General features: G+C 40.8%; 1 protein-coding gene across 8 annotated transcripts in view; it reads right to left on the bottom strand.

Moving 5' to 3' along the window:
- The window catches only part of EPB41L3 (erythrocyte membrane protein band 4.1 like 3), a 135,839-nt gene that overhangs the window by 31,632 nt on the left and 88,828 nt on the right, over nt 1–15,379 (bottom strand). For all 8 annotated transcript variants that reach the window (XM_042868706.1, XM_042868707.1, XM_042868703.1 and 5 more), the window contains 5 exons: nt 8,504–8,608; nt 6,299–6,341; nt 2,803–2,878; nt 1,348–1,566; nt 1,173–1,260 (listed from right to left, as the gene is read on the bottom strand). In XM_042868706.1, the coding sequence (XP_042724640.1) occupies nt 1,173–1,260; nt 1,348–1,566; nt 2,803–2,878; nt 6,299–6,341; nt 8,504–8,608 (531 nt within the window). The remainder of the gene's footprint in view (nt 1–1,172; nt 1,261–1,347; nt 1,567–2,802; nt 2,879–6,298; nt 6,342–8,503; nt 8,609–15,379) is intronic.

Here is a 15,379-nt window from a genome sequence, read left to right as displayed (position 1 = left end):
GATCTCTTTGTGTTGGACAAAGGATGTTGAAAAAAAGCTACTGAGTGATATTCACCAATCCATTTCTATCTCTGCTCCAAAAGTGCCTCAAGATTCTGTGCCTGTCTGCAAGACACAGGAAGAGCAGCAGCATGCCTCCTGGTCAAGTGCTGCCCACTGAGCCATACCCAGATTTTTCATTTTCAGTAGTGGTAATTAACAGAACACAAAATATTGCTTTGAATTTTGTAACACACATGCACAATTCCTATGAAACGCCCCAGGGAAATGGCTGCAGGCCCTTTGAAGATCCAAACTGCAAATTTATCTCAGTTCTTGAAAGGATCTGTTGCAGCATAAAAACAGGCTCACAGCAATTTGACCTTTACAGAAAATGCTCTGCACAGTTCAGGAGTCTTTGTTTGGTACTCATTTGCCAAGGATGCTTGCTAACCTCAGAGATGTTAACATCCATTAACCTTACTTTGATAAGTGAAGAAGAGTTGAAGAATGGAGGGTGAAGTAATTGCTTATTTGGGCAAAAAAAGAAAAGTCCCAGATACAAAGCTGGCAGGTGACTCTCCCATGCCACAAGAGAAATGACCATTTTTGGTTTCTAACTTAACCTGCTGATCATTAGGGAAATCTCCTCATTGTGGGAGAATGTTTCCAGCAAAATTACTGCCCTTCTAGTCAACTGAAACGACCGCAATTCAGAAGAGAGATCAGCTGCTGCTTCCCTGTGACTATCAATCTGATTAGGTCTTCAGCACAGCTGAATGACTGCTTCAGAGTTCTTTGCATGTTGGAAATGATCTGTTTATTTAGCTAAGATGCCATACTTGGCCTTATTAAATTGCAAAATGTAGCGGAAAGAAATGACAATTGATCACTCTCCAGATAGCTTCTAATATCCTTTCTGATTACTGTGTCCATTTTTTTCCCAAAGGGTTTGGCTGTTTATTCCGCACAGAGTGTTGATGTGAAACATCATATAGTCTATAGGCTGAATCACATTCCAGTTACAAGATGCTTATCCCGGGAGTCACCTTTCCTCACATTGACTAGTGATTTATCCCCCAATCTGCCTGTCTCAGAACAGCAAGAAAGAATAAATCAGAGTCCATGCAAATTCAGGTACATGAGAAAGATGACCATTGTGGGTTCCCAGCAAGAAGAACTGCAGTCCATACCTTGGCATGATGGAGATCTACTCCATACATTGATAACTTTTTGGCATTCTCCAGAAAATGCATCTCAGCCTCAGCAGGTGTCATTCCCCTGAAGAAAAACAACCAATTTGAGCAGTGATATTAAGGAAACAGAATATGAATTGAAATGCAACACCTACAGTCTCCACCCACCTACCTGTGGCTCTTGTGCAGCTCAATCACCTTATCTTCCAGCTCTTTAGTGTGATTCGGTGCAAAGCGAAACTCGCTGACATAGTCACTGCCGTACTCATCGGGGTCATAGTCACCAAGCTCAGACTGCACAGTGTAGGAGCCCAGCAGGGCGAGGGTGACAAAGGAGCAGGGCAGCCGGCCAGACACGATGTCATCTCTCAGCTGCAAGCAGAGGTAGTACCTGCAAAGGAGCACCGCCTCTGCTCACACACAGCTCCTCCAGCCCCACCAGCAAAGGAGCCACTTCTGAGAGGCGGAAATGCCCAAGCCCAAAGCTTCTTGCATTAGCAAGAATTAAGAATTAAAAATATCCTTTGCCTAACTTGTGGGTAGCAAAGCTTAATTAATCATTATAAAGCTGCATGGAGATTTCTTGATAAAATATGTTGTCATTTTGTTTGGTGGCTCAGGAGAATTATCCGTAGGTTTATATAACATGTCACTAAGATACAGCTAACTGATAATTCTTTTCTTTAAGGAGAAACATAAAATATCATTCCCTAAGGAGCAGCCAAACTCTAAGGCATTCAATAAAAGATATTTCTTTAGTAAACTGAGAAGCTTTCTCAAAAATACATTTAAACAGTAAATGATGTTAAAAGCACAGAGGTAAGCACTGATTAGAAGAAACCAGGAAAAACTGAAGAGCGTTGGCTTTGCGGTTAAGACACGTAGTTACCTTGGGAGGTTTAAGGGCAAGAAAGAAATCCTGACTCCTCCAAGAGCTTTGCTGCCAGCCTAATGCCAACTGACCCTTGCTTGGAGGTGAGGTATGATTTTTGATGTCTTAGCCAACACAGCTTACCATAACATGGAGCTGGTACAGAAAACGGATTTGTACCAAATGGGAGGAATAAGAAAACATTTCAAATATTTTTACCAAAGATACAGCCTGTGTACCTTGAACCTAATCAAAAGCAATAAAAGTAGGATAAGGGTAAAGAAGGATAAAAGCAATCCTTCCCTTCAACAGAGCTCATTATCACCGCATTCATCATAACATGCACACCAACCACACACCTAGCCAAACAGTACACAAAATTTACAATCATGCTTGTTCTCCTCTTTCATAGTTATGATTTTGCTAACAACAAAATCTTGTTACTATTGGCAAAACTAAACATTGGGAATCTCTGTGAAAATCAAAATAAATTCTCCAGAACACATATATGGGAAAAGCTTGATTGTGGTGTTAGATTGTAAATAAATAAATGAGAAACGTTGTCTGAGCTCAGAGAACCAAACAGTATTCACAGTGTCCTTTCTGTCAAAGCATCACATATTTTCCATAAGCTCATAAGAGAAAGCAAGTCAGTGGGGATATAAAACATCCCTTTTCTTGGATAATTAGAGAATAAGTTCTCTCAAGAACAGCTTTTTAAGGCCATTCTAGAAATATATTTAATATTTTAAACACCTGGTAATATCTTCAGATAGCTGGGCAGGATCTGGAGGGTAGAATTTCACATTAAATGCAAACTGCCAAGCACCACCTGGAAAAGAACACAAGTTTACTGAAAGCGCACTGGGAGTGCAAATGGAGATGTTCATGCTATTTGATTACCAGCAAACTTAAAAATAATCCAGTCAAAAAATTAATAAGAATAGGATATAGTATCTTTTTCTTGCGTACCATTCTGGAGATACTAATTTTCCCTTTCACAATTATGGTATTAGATCAGATCTTACAGCTCTTTTCTTATTTAGTGAGATTTTCACTGAGGTGAGGACCCTAAGGGAGTAGCAATTCACCGCTAATACTTACAAAAATTCAGTCTGAAAAAAAAAAACAAAAATATTTACTGGAATTAACCATCTGAAAACACAGCTTATGCAAACTCTAAAAGCAATAATTCCCACATAGGCCCTGGAAACATGGCAAAGTAGGTTTCAAATGAGCAGCAGAATGGCAGCCACTGTTGAGTGACAGAATGCTGCAAGAACAAATGCAGAGACTGTAGCTGGAAAGTGGCCTTAAGCACAGAGTGAGGGAATTTCCACTTAGTAATTTCAAGTCAGTTTAGGTGACCTGTGAGACAGTGGCTTGCATCAGTGCAACTATTTAGCAAAAAGTGTTTTGGAGATTTAGCTTTAGATGTTGTTCATAAGAATATAAAGACTGGGGAAAAAAAAAAAAAAAAAGTGTTGAATACTGCAATGTAAACATCAACACTATTTTTTAACAAGAGAGAGGTTATACTAATGCTTGTCTCTAAAGCAAATGAAAAGCAGCAACTAAATCCCAAACCAGAAAAATGCTAACAAGCACCATGGTGGTATCTCATTAATAAGACTTTTCACTGAGGCCTTCATTGTGGAATATGCATTGCATATGTACATAAGTTATGTACATAAGTATTTCTGCACTCGAGAAACCAAAGATGAAGTAATGACATTTAAATTTTATGAAATAGATTGAATATTTCAGAAATTATCGCAGAAAATAATCTAATTACAGATTAACTAGAACTAAGTAAATATCTATCTCAGAAAGTTCTGTACTGGCTGTGTAATAAGAAAATGCTTGTTCATGCTGTGAAAAACAGGTCTCCTGATGAACTTTCAACCTTTAATCCAGAGGCACCTTGTGTCCAGGCACCTGCTAATGAACATGAGTTTTCAAAGTATATCTGGTGTAGAAAGGTTACATGCTGGACAGAGTGAATGCCTGACTGGAAATACTGCAAGATCTTCCTGATTGAGCGTTTGGAGATATTTTACGTAGAGATCTCAAGGAAATCTCACCCTATGCAAAACATGGCTGGTTAAGATAAGAAGTGAGAAGCGTTCTCCCCTCAGTTACAGGGGCTTAAATAATATGCAGTAAGTTAAAACCAATGGGGACAACCAGAGGCCATAGATATAGTGACATCCTTGTTTCTCAGTTGCTGGAAAGAAATTGCCACTGTTTGCAGTAGAATCATGAATACCTGAGTGCTATACAGCACACATGTAGTTTTGTGCCATTTACGATGTGTTGTGCGCAAGAATCCTACTTTTCCACATTTCTGCTGTTCCCAACTTCTATGGTGAATTCTCAGAGCAAGTAAATTATCACTGTCTTCTCCTGCAAATACAACTGTGCCCATTCCACATCCAGCTCTACATTATTCTGCCCTGGTTAATCTCTCACTGTCACAACCTTTCACTGTCCAACTCACAGCTTGGGCGCATATTTAATGCATTTCACATCAGCAGTTTGAAGCCGAGCTGCTTTCCTTGCACTGACAATCAGCATAACTTGCCTCAACAAGGTCTTCAGCATCTTCCTCACGGACTAAGAAGAAGCATATAATGGAGCACTGATTTTCATGGCTCTTCTTTGCTGATCATTTACTTATAATGAAAATAACACTAGTGGAAAGGTGCAGCTGCTTACAGCAGCAGAGGATTCAATCCTTTGAATCCCAGAGAGGGGACTGACTCATTTGCCAGGCCCGATCCAAGAAATGTGAACCATCAGATGGGTTTGCTTGTAAAAGCACAGGTACTAGGTTATTTACAAAATGGGCAATGACAAAAAATACTCAGGTTTTCCAGTGAAAAAAAGTAACACACACAAACATTTCATCAATTTGAAAAAGCGAGGGTGAAAAAAAGGCAGGTCAAGTTTCGAGCCTGGCAGTCCTGACACAGTTTTCCTTCAATACTTTTTTGAATTTCTAATGTAGCAGACAGCTACATTTAACAACAGGACTTTTAAAAATATTCACGTGAAGCAGAATATTGACTGGTTCTCTGTGAATTGAACATTCATTTCAGAAGCAAAGTTCAAGCTTTTGAAATGCAGGAAGGGAAGGTATTTTAAAGTGTTATCTTTGCATCAGAATAGTATTTCAGTACCCACGTACTAACAGTGTGCCTGGATTTGATATAAACATCAGTAGCACAAATAAGTAACATATATACATATATATAAGTATAGTATACGTGTGTGTGTGTGTGTGTGTGTGTGTATATATATTTATACGTATATATGACAGGCTGAAAGAGCTGGAGCTTTTCAGACTGGAGAAGAGAAGGCTGCAGGGAGACCCGATAGCGTCCTTTCAGTATCTAAAGGGGGGTTATAAGAAAGAAGGAACAGACTCATTAAGTAGGGTTGGTTGTGAAAGGACAAGGTGAAATGCTTTCAGACTAAAAGAGGGGAGATTCAGACTGAACTGAATAAGGAAGAAGTTTTTTACAGTAAGGGTAGCGAGGCACTGGAACAGGTTGCCTAGAGGTGGTGGATGTCTCGTCCTTAGAGACACTCAAGGTCAGGCTGATGAGGCTCAAAGCAACCTGATCTAGCTCTAGTAGGTGTCTTCCTGCTTACTGCAGGCGATCTGAAATTGATGGCCTTAGATGGTCCCTTCCAACTCAAACAATTCTGATTCCATGATTCTGCATGTAGGTAGGGATGAGGGGTCTGTGGCACACCTGCCCCTCAGTTCTTGTGGGCAGAGGGCTGAGGTGAGAAGCTTTCTTCCCACAGGAAGGTGCAGTGAGGAAGGCCCCTGTGCCTCGCAGTGTCAGGACACCTCTGCTATGGATGTTTTTTGGGGGGGTTGCAACCATAATGGAATGTATGATGCTACAGCTCTGCAGCCCACCTGCCACCAAGATCTTCCAACTTGGGACACCAAGCTATGGGACACCACACCAGGGACACCAGCCAGACCCTTTGCATGATGGAGGCCAACAAGGGAACAGGCTCTCCAACCCTCAGGTATCTGTGAGGCAGCTTTCCATATGTACAGAGGCCACACTGACTGGGAAACTAAGGCTGTGTCTAGTGCTAGCAGTGGAAAAGATAAAAACAGTTTGGAGACAAAGAAGTTTATGTTTTCTCAATTTTGGGGGTCTGGGTATACCAAAAGGAAAAGTTTTCCAGAACCACTGGAAGAAAAATACAATGATAACAAACTTACTTCGAATCTGCTTTTTGATTTCCTTGGCAGGGTCCAACCAATTCTGAAAAGAAAATGTTTCCTTTCTTCAGTTTGAGTTAGAAAACACAATCAACATCATTTTTAAAACAGTGCTATAAGACAAAGCTAGAAAACCTGCATGCCTACCTTCTTCTCTCTGGAGCAACAGTGGACAGGGGTAATGGTAACTTTCAGAATGCGGATTGCTACCGATCTTCATAGAAGATGTGCAAGTGTGCCATAAGACACTGCCCCATTTGTAACTCCCTGTAAACATGAGGGCAACTCCAGGAGCAGAGTTGCTGCCAGGGCTGCCCTCATCCGTGTTGCCCCAAACCTGGTGGCTTTGTAAGGAGATCACACAAAGCCTTACTGAGGAACTGAGGGATTACCTCTGCGATTTGCTACTATTCCATGGTTGCCAAGGAGCACTGCTGACTAAAACCAAATTCCTCCAGAGGCAAGCAGGAATTTGAGGTCCTTTATTGCAGCCACCATGGCCATAGCTGGCAACTCATAGAGCCCCCTGCCCTGCCTCTGTGATATGGGAAGGTAAGGACCCCACAGCTCTGTCTCATCTTGTAATGGAATCGAATTAATATTTAATATGCCTTGCAAAACCCAGAACAAAAAGTCCACCTCCCTGAGGAAAGTTCCACTTTGTCCAAAGAAAGAAAAACAGATGTATCATAGAAAAAATATTACAGAAATATCAAACAGGCAGAACACAACAACCCTTACACCCAAGAAAAACAACCAGGTTGCAGCTGTCCAAATGCATTTAGTGGTACAAGACATGAGCCTGAGGAGTTCCATCTATTTCTAAGCTTTCTGTAAAAGCACACTATGCACCAAGAAATTAAATGTGCATTAAGATTTCTATATTCAAATGTGACACTTGATGTGCGCGCATATTTTCTGGCTGGAAGGTGTCTGGCAAAGGATGGAGATGAGATTGCTAAGTACTTTGACACTAGAAATGTGCATGTTACTGATCTATAAATATGGGATTCACTCCATTTTCAGCTGTTTAGCTCTCTAAAGTAAGTGATGATCTACATTTCTAAGCTACCTGTTTAAAATGAATGATTTTTTTTTTTTTCTTTCCAGTACAGGAAAGCATCCCTCTCTGGAAATGTACTTAGACATTTGCTTAACTTTTACTACAATGCAAAACTAAGCATATGGTTAAGTATTATCTTGGACTAGCACGGATTGCTTAAGCGTCTGCTTAAGTGACTTTCCAAAACAGGAACAGAATCCTCATATTTAGAAATCAGTAAGAAAGGGGAAGAAAAAGAACCCACTCATTTCTTATGCATCATATATAGCTGAAACAAAGGGAAGCCTGGAAAAAAAAGCTGTTGTTCTCACCTGACATAAGGAACTAAAGAGGCAGTAATAACTCCAGCCTTATCAGGGAAGACCTTTGAGACCATACAAAGCACAAAGTAACTTAACCTGGTGATCTTTGTTAAGAAGTTTTGTTACTGAATTCTTTAAAAATATTTGTCATAAAATGTCCAAAAAAACAAAAACAAACAAACAAACAAAAAAAAAACACAAAAAAAAACCCCACCATGCAGCACTTGAAGTATTCTTTGATACTCTCCCTTTCATCACAATGTGCCCACAATAATCCACATATTACGTGAGCCTTAGATCACCCTGCACTCCGTTGATACTGTTAATACACAGCTCAATTAATGCTAAACATGAGCTGTAGAAAAACAGAATGGGATTCACTATTGCTGTCAATTGCTTATGCGTTTAGGCAAATGAGCAATGCTATGTTAAGCTAGGTCAAGTCAAGATTTCTTGACTGGAAGTCAAGATTTCTTGGAAGTGAAAGTACTCCTGCCTATCTGTACCACAAGCTAGTATTATTAAATAAGCCACATATTAATATTATATTCTTAGCAGTATATAGGAACACAGAACCGACTCTCATCGATGACAGTAATGTAACAAATCAAACTAGAAGGAGAATGAGGTGTATGATTAAATTCTTTCATGCTCACACAGACAGAAGCCAAGGAAACCCAGGGGATGCTCTAGGAGTTATAAAAGTAATAACTCAAGGTACACATATACAACTAGATGAGAAGACAAAACAGCTTCTGTACTGTTTGCAACTGTCTGGGGGCACCTCAGGAGAGCTCTGATATCCACATGCCAAAGGAAAATCACCATTTTGTATGATACCTTTTGGTTTTCTGCGTCTCTGTACGTTAGCCCAAAGTAGTCTTTTTCCAAAAGGTTCAGATGCTCACACACTTTGTCGAATAGCACTTGACCTCTGGAACGTTTCTGTGGGAAATGAAGAGGGGAAAAAAAAATCATGTTTGAAAAATAAACATAACTACTAAAATAGCATCTTTACTGTTTAAACCTCAAACCCGATCCAGAAATGATTTACTTCAACTCATTAATTTTTTCAGATCTATTAATCTGGAGCTTCATAAGAATCAACTGAATGGGGCAAATTCACTTTTCTTAAGAACTCAGGTCTTGCTGGGGAGTTTAAAACAAGTCAGCACATGTCATATTGCAAACACCAATTAAGAGATCTATTCTGTCTTTCACAAATCACAACCTCAGATTTATTGTGAGGATATACCTCAGTAAAACAGAGTGTACTCCATTTGCAACGGTGGTAACAAACAATGGTAAAAATATTCCCTGCAATGGATTATCAGAGCTGAGATTTCAGCAATCCATTGGAGGAAAAGCCAAATGTGTAGCCATTTCTTGCTTTGGTAATATTGTGGATTAATTCCAAGATCCTTTTCTGTCTAACATACAGGGAAATACAAACAAACCATTTGCTGAGATCAATGTGAGAGCCTAGTATCTCACATGGAATAAAAATGGATAAAAAAGCATTTTCTCAGCATTCCACTGACCTTTTTTATTGCTAGAATGTTATATGAAAAGATAACTCATTGTCTACACCAAGAGCTTTTAGCAGGAGCATCATCGTCTCTTTTATTGGACAGTAAAAATTCAGGTCATCCTAGTTCTCAGTGTAATATATGACATTGAGAAAGAATTTTCCAAAAAAAAAAATCCCACAGCCTCAGTCAGAAATGTCCTATTCATAAGTACCTGTGCCAACTTTAATGTGCATTAGCTATGACAAGGAGTTCAAAATTATTTGGGCCATCAGACATTGTCTGCTTCCCTACGTGCGCCTCAGCTAAAGGAAAAAATCTCCTGGCTTCATTTCAAACATGCACACACACATACATAAATATTTCAGTTGATGTCAGCCAGGCAGTTTCTTTATCTATAACATACACACGACTTTAAGCAGAATGGAAATACATTAATTACTTCAAAAGCCAGCAGAATGCTGAAACAGAAGACAGAATGCTTCTTCCAAATTTATCTTCATTTAAATAATGAGGGCAAATCCAGAGCATTGCAGACATTGTCTTCTGTCTGCATTACACAGTGGCCATTTGTGGTCAAGTGACGCCAAATATATTCATTACAGCCTGTCATTCCTCAAAGGTCACCCACTTGGAGCTGCATCCCCTTATCACCCCACCATGATGGCAGTGTCACCAGAGCCCCTCAGTGGGCACATGCATTTTCAGAACTGCACCAGCTCTCTGAGTTATACAAATGGAGCAGAGGAAAACGCAGCTCTGTCAGTACAGCTGTACCCACACCACGCTGCCCATCCAGCAGTGTTGGCCGGGATGTGTGAATATTTCACAATCCAAACTGATGGGGCTATGCCAACAAAGCTGGCCTCCAACTATTTTAGAAGTGATAACAAGCCAACAGAAAATTAAATAAATAAAAACAAAAAGAGGTTTGCTAACACTCAGCAAAAACATTAGGAACAATGCTGGAGTAAGTAGCAGAGCATAACCCAATTTTTGTTCAAATCAGTATTTCTGTTGAGGCTCCAGTGGTACATTAGATAGGGTTGAGGGAAACATACTCTATGGTTTTATTGATAGGAAGATTGTAGGAGTGGCTGCTGCAGTCTAACATGCATTCTTCAGATGACAGAAAAACCAGCCACAGAAGTGACTGGTAAGTACTTATAAGACATTCACAGACGTTCACAGAATCACAAGTTGGAAACGACCTTCAAGATCATCCAGTCTGACCACCCTCCCATTCCTATCAGTGCCACAGGCTACTAAACCATCTCTCGTAGCTCCTCATCCAGGCGCCTCTTGAACACCACCAGGGACGGCGACTCCACCACCTCCCTGGGCAGCCATTCCAGTGCCTGACCACCCTTTGAGAGAAAAAGTTTCTCCTAATATCTAACCTAAACCTCCTCTGGTATAACTTCTTGCCGTTTCCTCGGGTCCTACTATTTGCCTGGGAGAAGAGGCCAGACCCTTTTGCACCACAACCTCCCTTCAGGAAGTTGTAGAGTACTAATCTAACTGAATTTACTGAGTCTTCTAGCATTATTTGGGCAAGCAACTCTAGACTTACTTACGTCTTTGTCACACACATCCAGCCCTGGATCAGGAAAAAAAAAAAGCACCCCAGCTCCTTCATAATTTCAAACAAATGTTAATTCTTCTCCCCCAGACTTGGAAGTAGTTAACAGAGCTTGATGGTTTTATATTGCTGCTTCATGGAAACAATTCCACTACTGGTGCATACAGAGGAACAAAGCCAGAACCCTCAAGCCAAATGGTCACATCTCTGCTGCAAATAAGCAATGCCATATTTTGCCAAGCATTTCTACTTGGTGGCAGACTAAGCAATTACACCAAATGGAGATAAATAAGCAGACTACCTGAACATACTACTGCTTGCATCACTGCACCACCTACATTTGATTCATCACACTTCAGTGTCCTAATTTAGGAGTCACACAAGGTCAACATGAGAGCTGTTTTACATGGCCAATTTGTGCAGCTACACAGATGTCAGCTTTGAGAAATAGGAGCTAGCAGCTGCAAGGTACAATGTTTTAACAGGGAACTGCACAAGATGTATGTGGCTGTGCTGTAATAAAAACGCTCAGGATTTCTACACATTGTGAGCAAGTGGGACTAAACATGAGAAGCCTGGAATAACTTGCATGGCTTATTTTTTTGTCTGTGACAAAATCCATCCTCCTCCTTCCCTAGGACAGTACCCAAGTTACACTGAGCCACTTTTCACAGAAATCTTACTGCATCTGAATACAAGAAAATGTTGATGCTGCAAGAGGGCTTCAGAAACACCATGTGTATGTACCTGGCAGCCTTCCCTGGGCAGGATGTTCTCTTTCCTGGGTGATGGCTGAGAGTTAACCTTACAAAGACAACTTTTCTTATTGTTCACAGAAAAGCCCATCAGTATTAAGACAGATGAGCTGCTGCCCAAGTGCCTCTTCCCAAGTCAGAGCCATTGCTGGAGCAGGATTTAGGGGGGCTTCTATCACTTAGGGACGCACACTGCCTGGAAATGGAGCCACCGCTGCTGCCCACATAAAGCACAAAAACAGTGAGGGGCAGCATCTGCATAAATACAGAGGAAATTAAGAAGTTTAGCTGGGAATACATAATTAAAGGAAATGAGCAGACCTCCCACACTCCTGTTAATTACTTTTAGTTTACCAAGTACTCAAATTAGCACAGCAGATAAGGTGTGGGCATCATTGCTTCAGCAGGGAGAGAACGGGAGGAGGAATAGAGAAAGGTTAAGTTACCCACCCTAAACCTTCCCATTCCATAGTTTCAGTGTGACAAGACCAAGGCAATGAAAGTCTCCTGGTTACTGTGAATCACAGCTTAATATCAAAATGTCAAGCAATTCTCAGCAGGCCAAAAGAATGTGCTTTGTGCCTTTGTAATGTTTTTAGTGAATAAATAAATACATCACAGTAGAAAAGCAACCAAACTCCATGCTATAAAATATTGGCCATGCAAATGAATAGTTCTTGTGAAAGGTCAATATGGAATGAGACTCCTACAGAAATACTCTCAGTTATATTTCATGCATGAATGAGATGAAAGGAAATGTAGAGATGTGAAAAAAGAGATACTTTTTCATGTTTTGGGAAGGCAAGATCATAGAAAGAATGCAAAACATATATTGAACAGTATAAATGAGTATAGAAGTCAGAGTGCAAAGATTAAACTTTTCAGAGACTCTTTCCTGCAACTGTATAAAGCCCATAGCTCTCATCCAGAACTGAAATTAGAAAAAACAGCCTTCCAGTCAAGCTCCCAGCGAGAAGAGCCAACAGCAGTAAACTTGGCAGGTCTTCACCCACCAGCAATTCCCACACGCAAGGCAGTGAGAAACAGCATCCATCTTTCCTCGCCAGTTTCTCCTCTGCTTTTGGACCCAAGCCTCTTCCTCCTCAGGAGGCAGAAGTTCACAAAAGGCTCTCCAAGTACCTATTGGCTTTCCCCAGAAACAGCTCAGGCTCAATCCTCTCCACATCAGCTATTCGTGCTGCTGCTGCTCCACTCCCCAGTAACCCCCCACCTGGCTTTGCAGTGGTCTGGACTACCCTGCACTACTGACCCTATCTGACACTTCCCCTTTCCTCCACTTCCACTCTCACTGGCTGGTTTCTGCCACTCTTCCACAGTAAGCCCCTTCTCAACATGCCTCCATCCCCATACAATGCCCTAATCCACTCAAGGGATGCTCTCCTTTTCTGTATCTTTGCTGATGATAGCCTTTTTCTGAAGCAGTGAAAAAGAGAGAAAGAAATGATTAATGCAATTTTTTAGGTTGGATTATCAGGAAAAGGGTCTACATAAGAGGGTGCTCAGGCCCTGGAAGAGGCTCCTGAGGGGTGCAGTCACAGCCCCAAGCTGCCAGACTTCAAGGAGTGTATGGACAATGCATTCAGACATATGGCCTGATATTTGAGTGGGCCTATATGGAGCAAGCAGTTGGACTCAGTGATCCCAATAGGTCCCTTTGAACTTGGGATATCCTATGATTCTATTCAAATTAAGTATTTTAGGAAAAAACACAAGGACTTGGCGGATGGAACAATAATGTATGTCCTTTGCATCATCTACAAGTTCAGGGAGCTTCTTCAGCGAACATCCTTCCATCCTACCCCTGTCCCATATGAGATGATCAGACCAAGGTAAAATATAGCATATAATTTTGAGTGGCGAGCTCAAAAACTCAGTTTTTCATTTTAGCTCTACAAGGATAACAACATTACTAGAAAGTCAATTATTCTCTCTGCTCCCTCCATCCCACACAACTGGGATGATGGCACTCCCTTGCACCTCCACAGTTGGTAAGGGGTTAATTGTTGTAAACCTGATGAAAGCACAGAGAGTTAGTCTACTCTCATGCTCTATTTTTATTCACTAGCAGATTACCCTCCTCTCACTGACAGGGAAATAGTATGAACAGCTGAAGAGTAGAAAACAACCCCCTCCGCTTCCTAGAAATTAAAGCTCTTGCAGCCCCCAAAGTGTCATATTTTCAGAGCAGCGCTATTTTTGCAGACAATGCTGCAGTCTCACGTGTACGCAAAATGCTGAGCAAAGGCTGAAGGGGGAAGCTGTCTGCAGCACGAAGGTATGCATGTGCTGTTTGAAAGCAATTACGAGCAATCACACTGAGTGAGTTTATAGGTAAGGGAAATCCAGGAACATGGTCCCCCAGCCAAATGAGCTATAATGGGATTTGTTTGTGCCACCTCATACCCAGCATCTGCACTGCGTAGTAGCTACAAGGTCATGCACCCCACTGAGTGGGAGCTTCGCCTCCTTGCTGTTCAGCCAAAGAGCAGAGACAAACCATTATCACAGCTGTGGACTTGGGTTTCACATGGAAAGTGCACATTTCCTTCTGCACAAACATCACCGTTTTCCTCAGACAAGCTGTCACACTGCCAGTGAACAAGCAACACTAGCACTATTCTGGCCTTAACTTCTGTACAATTACTGTAATAACTCCAGTGGGCACTGTTGCTGGAAGAAGAACGAAAAGATTAATATCATGAAATCCTTTTAGAAATAATTGAACTTTAAATGACGTTGAGGTTATCTGGTTCACATTCCTAATTATCATTTGCACTTTCCAATGGATCTCAACAATACACTGTATAAATGTGTGGGCTGGCTCCAGTCTTGCATGGAGTAATGCATTTTGGCATGTGACTGTACTCATGTCTTCCTCTTCCCTCATTCCTTTTGGTGGCAAAGTATTAGCTAATTTTTCTAATCTACAATGCACGATGAAGAAGATTCCATGTTCAGACCTCTGATTTTATTTCATGTTACTGTTTCAATTTAAATTGCCTTTCTATTGACAGCCCAGTTTCTACGCTGCACAGATCAACATGATGGTGCAAACACAAGAAAATGCCCTGAAAATTTGAGATGCATGTGGCATCACCTAACTATCATACACAAGGGGGAACTTTCACACTCTCCACCTTTCAGCTTCTACAATTATTCCTGCAACACACACAAATGTAAATGATTAGCTATTTGTCAGGAATACTTTGTACTTGCCGCAGCAAGCACTCTTCCCGCAAACTCCCCCAGCTGAGATATGTAGAGTAAAGCCTCAGAGTCACTGAATTCCAGCTGTCTGACAGCATTCACAGCCTTTATTCACCAGTTATGCATCGTCCATAAAAACTGAGCCAATCCTGGAAAAAGTATGATTCATTTGTGAGTAAAGGAGGCCAGTGCATGCAAGCTTCCTAGTTCACTTTTGTAATGAGAACCCTATTTCTATAGAAGGGATCTAAACTTTGTAAATATGTCAGAATTTTATGTGCATATGCCAATACTTGCATAATTTAATGCACATAATATCTGCACTTGCAAATATATACAACCTTATGAGTATGAAAATGTTTGGTGTCATTCCAAATGTGGAGGAGCAGTTTACCATGACCTCCAGTCACCATCTAAGGAGAGTCAATCTCAATAATTCTGGTAAAGAACCTATTTTTATCTTTATGTGAAATAACAATCTACTTACTGTGACATTTCTCATATTCCATGGAGGAAGAGTTTGAACTGGACACAATATGAAGGCCTAATCATTGCATTTTAGGCCATAACATTTCCAACAGAAAATGCTTAGTCTTTTTTTTTTTTTTTTTTTTTTTTTTTT

Source organism: Lagopus leucura, unplaced genomic scaffold (genome assembly GCF_019238085.1).
Source record: "Lagopus leucura isolate 7727_CA_CO unplaced genomic scaffold, USGS_WTPT01 Super-Scaffold_100002, whole genome shotgun sequence".
NCBI classification, from domain to species: domain Eukaryota; kingdom Metazoa; phylum Chordata; class Aves; order Galliformes; family Phasianidae; genus Lagopus; species Lagopus leucura.
Note: the sequence above shows the minus strand (reverse complement) of the source record. Positions and strands in the feature narration are given on the sequence as shown.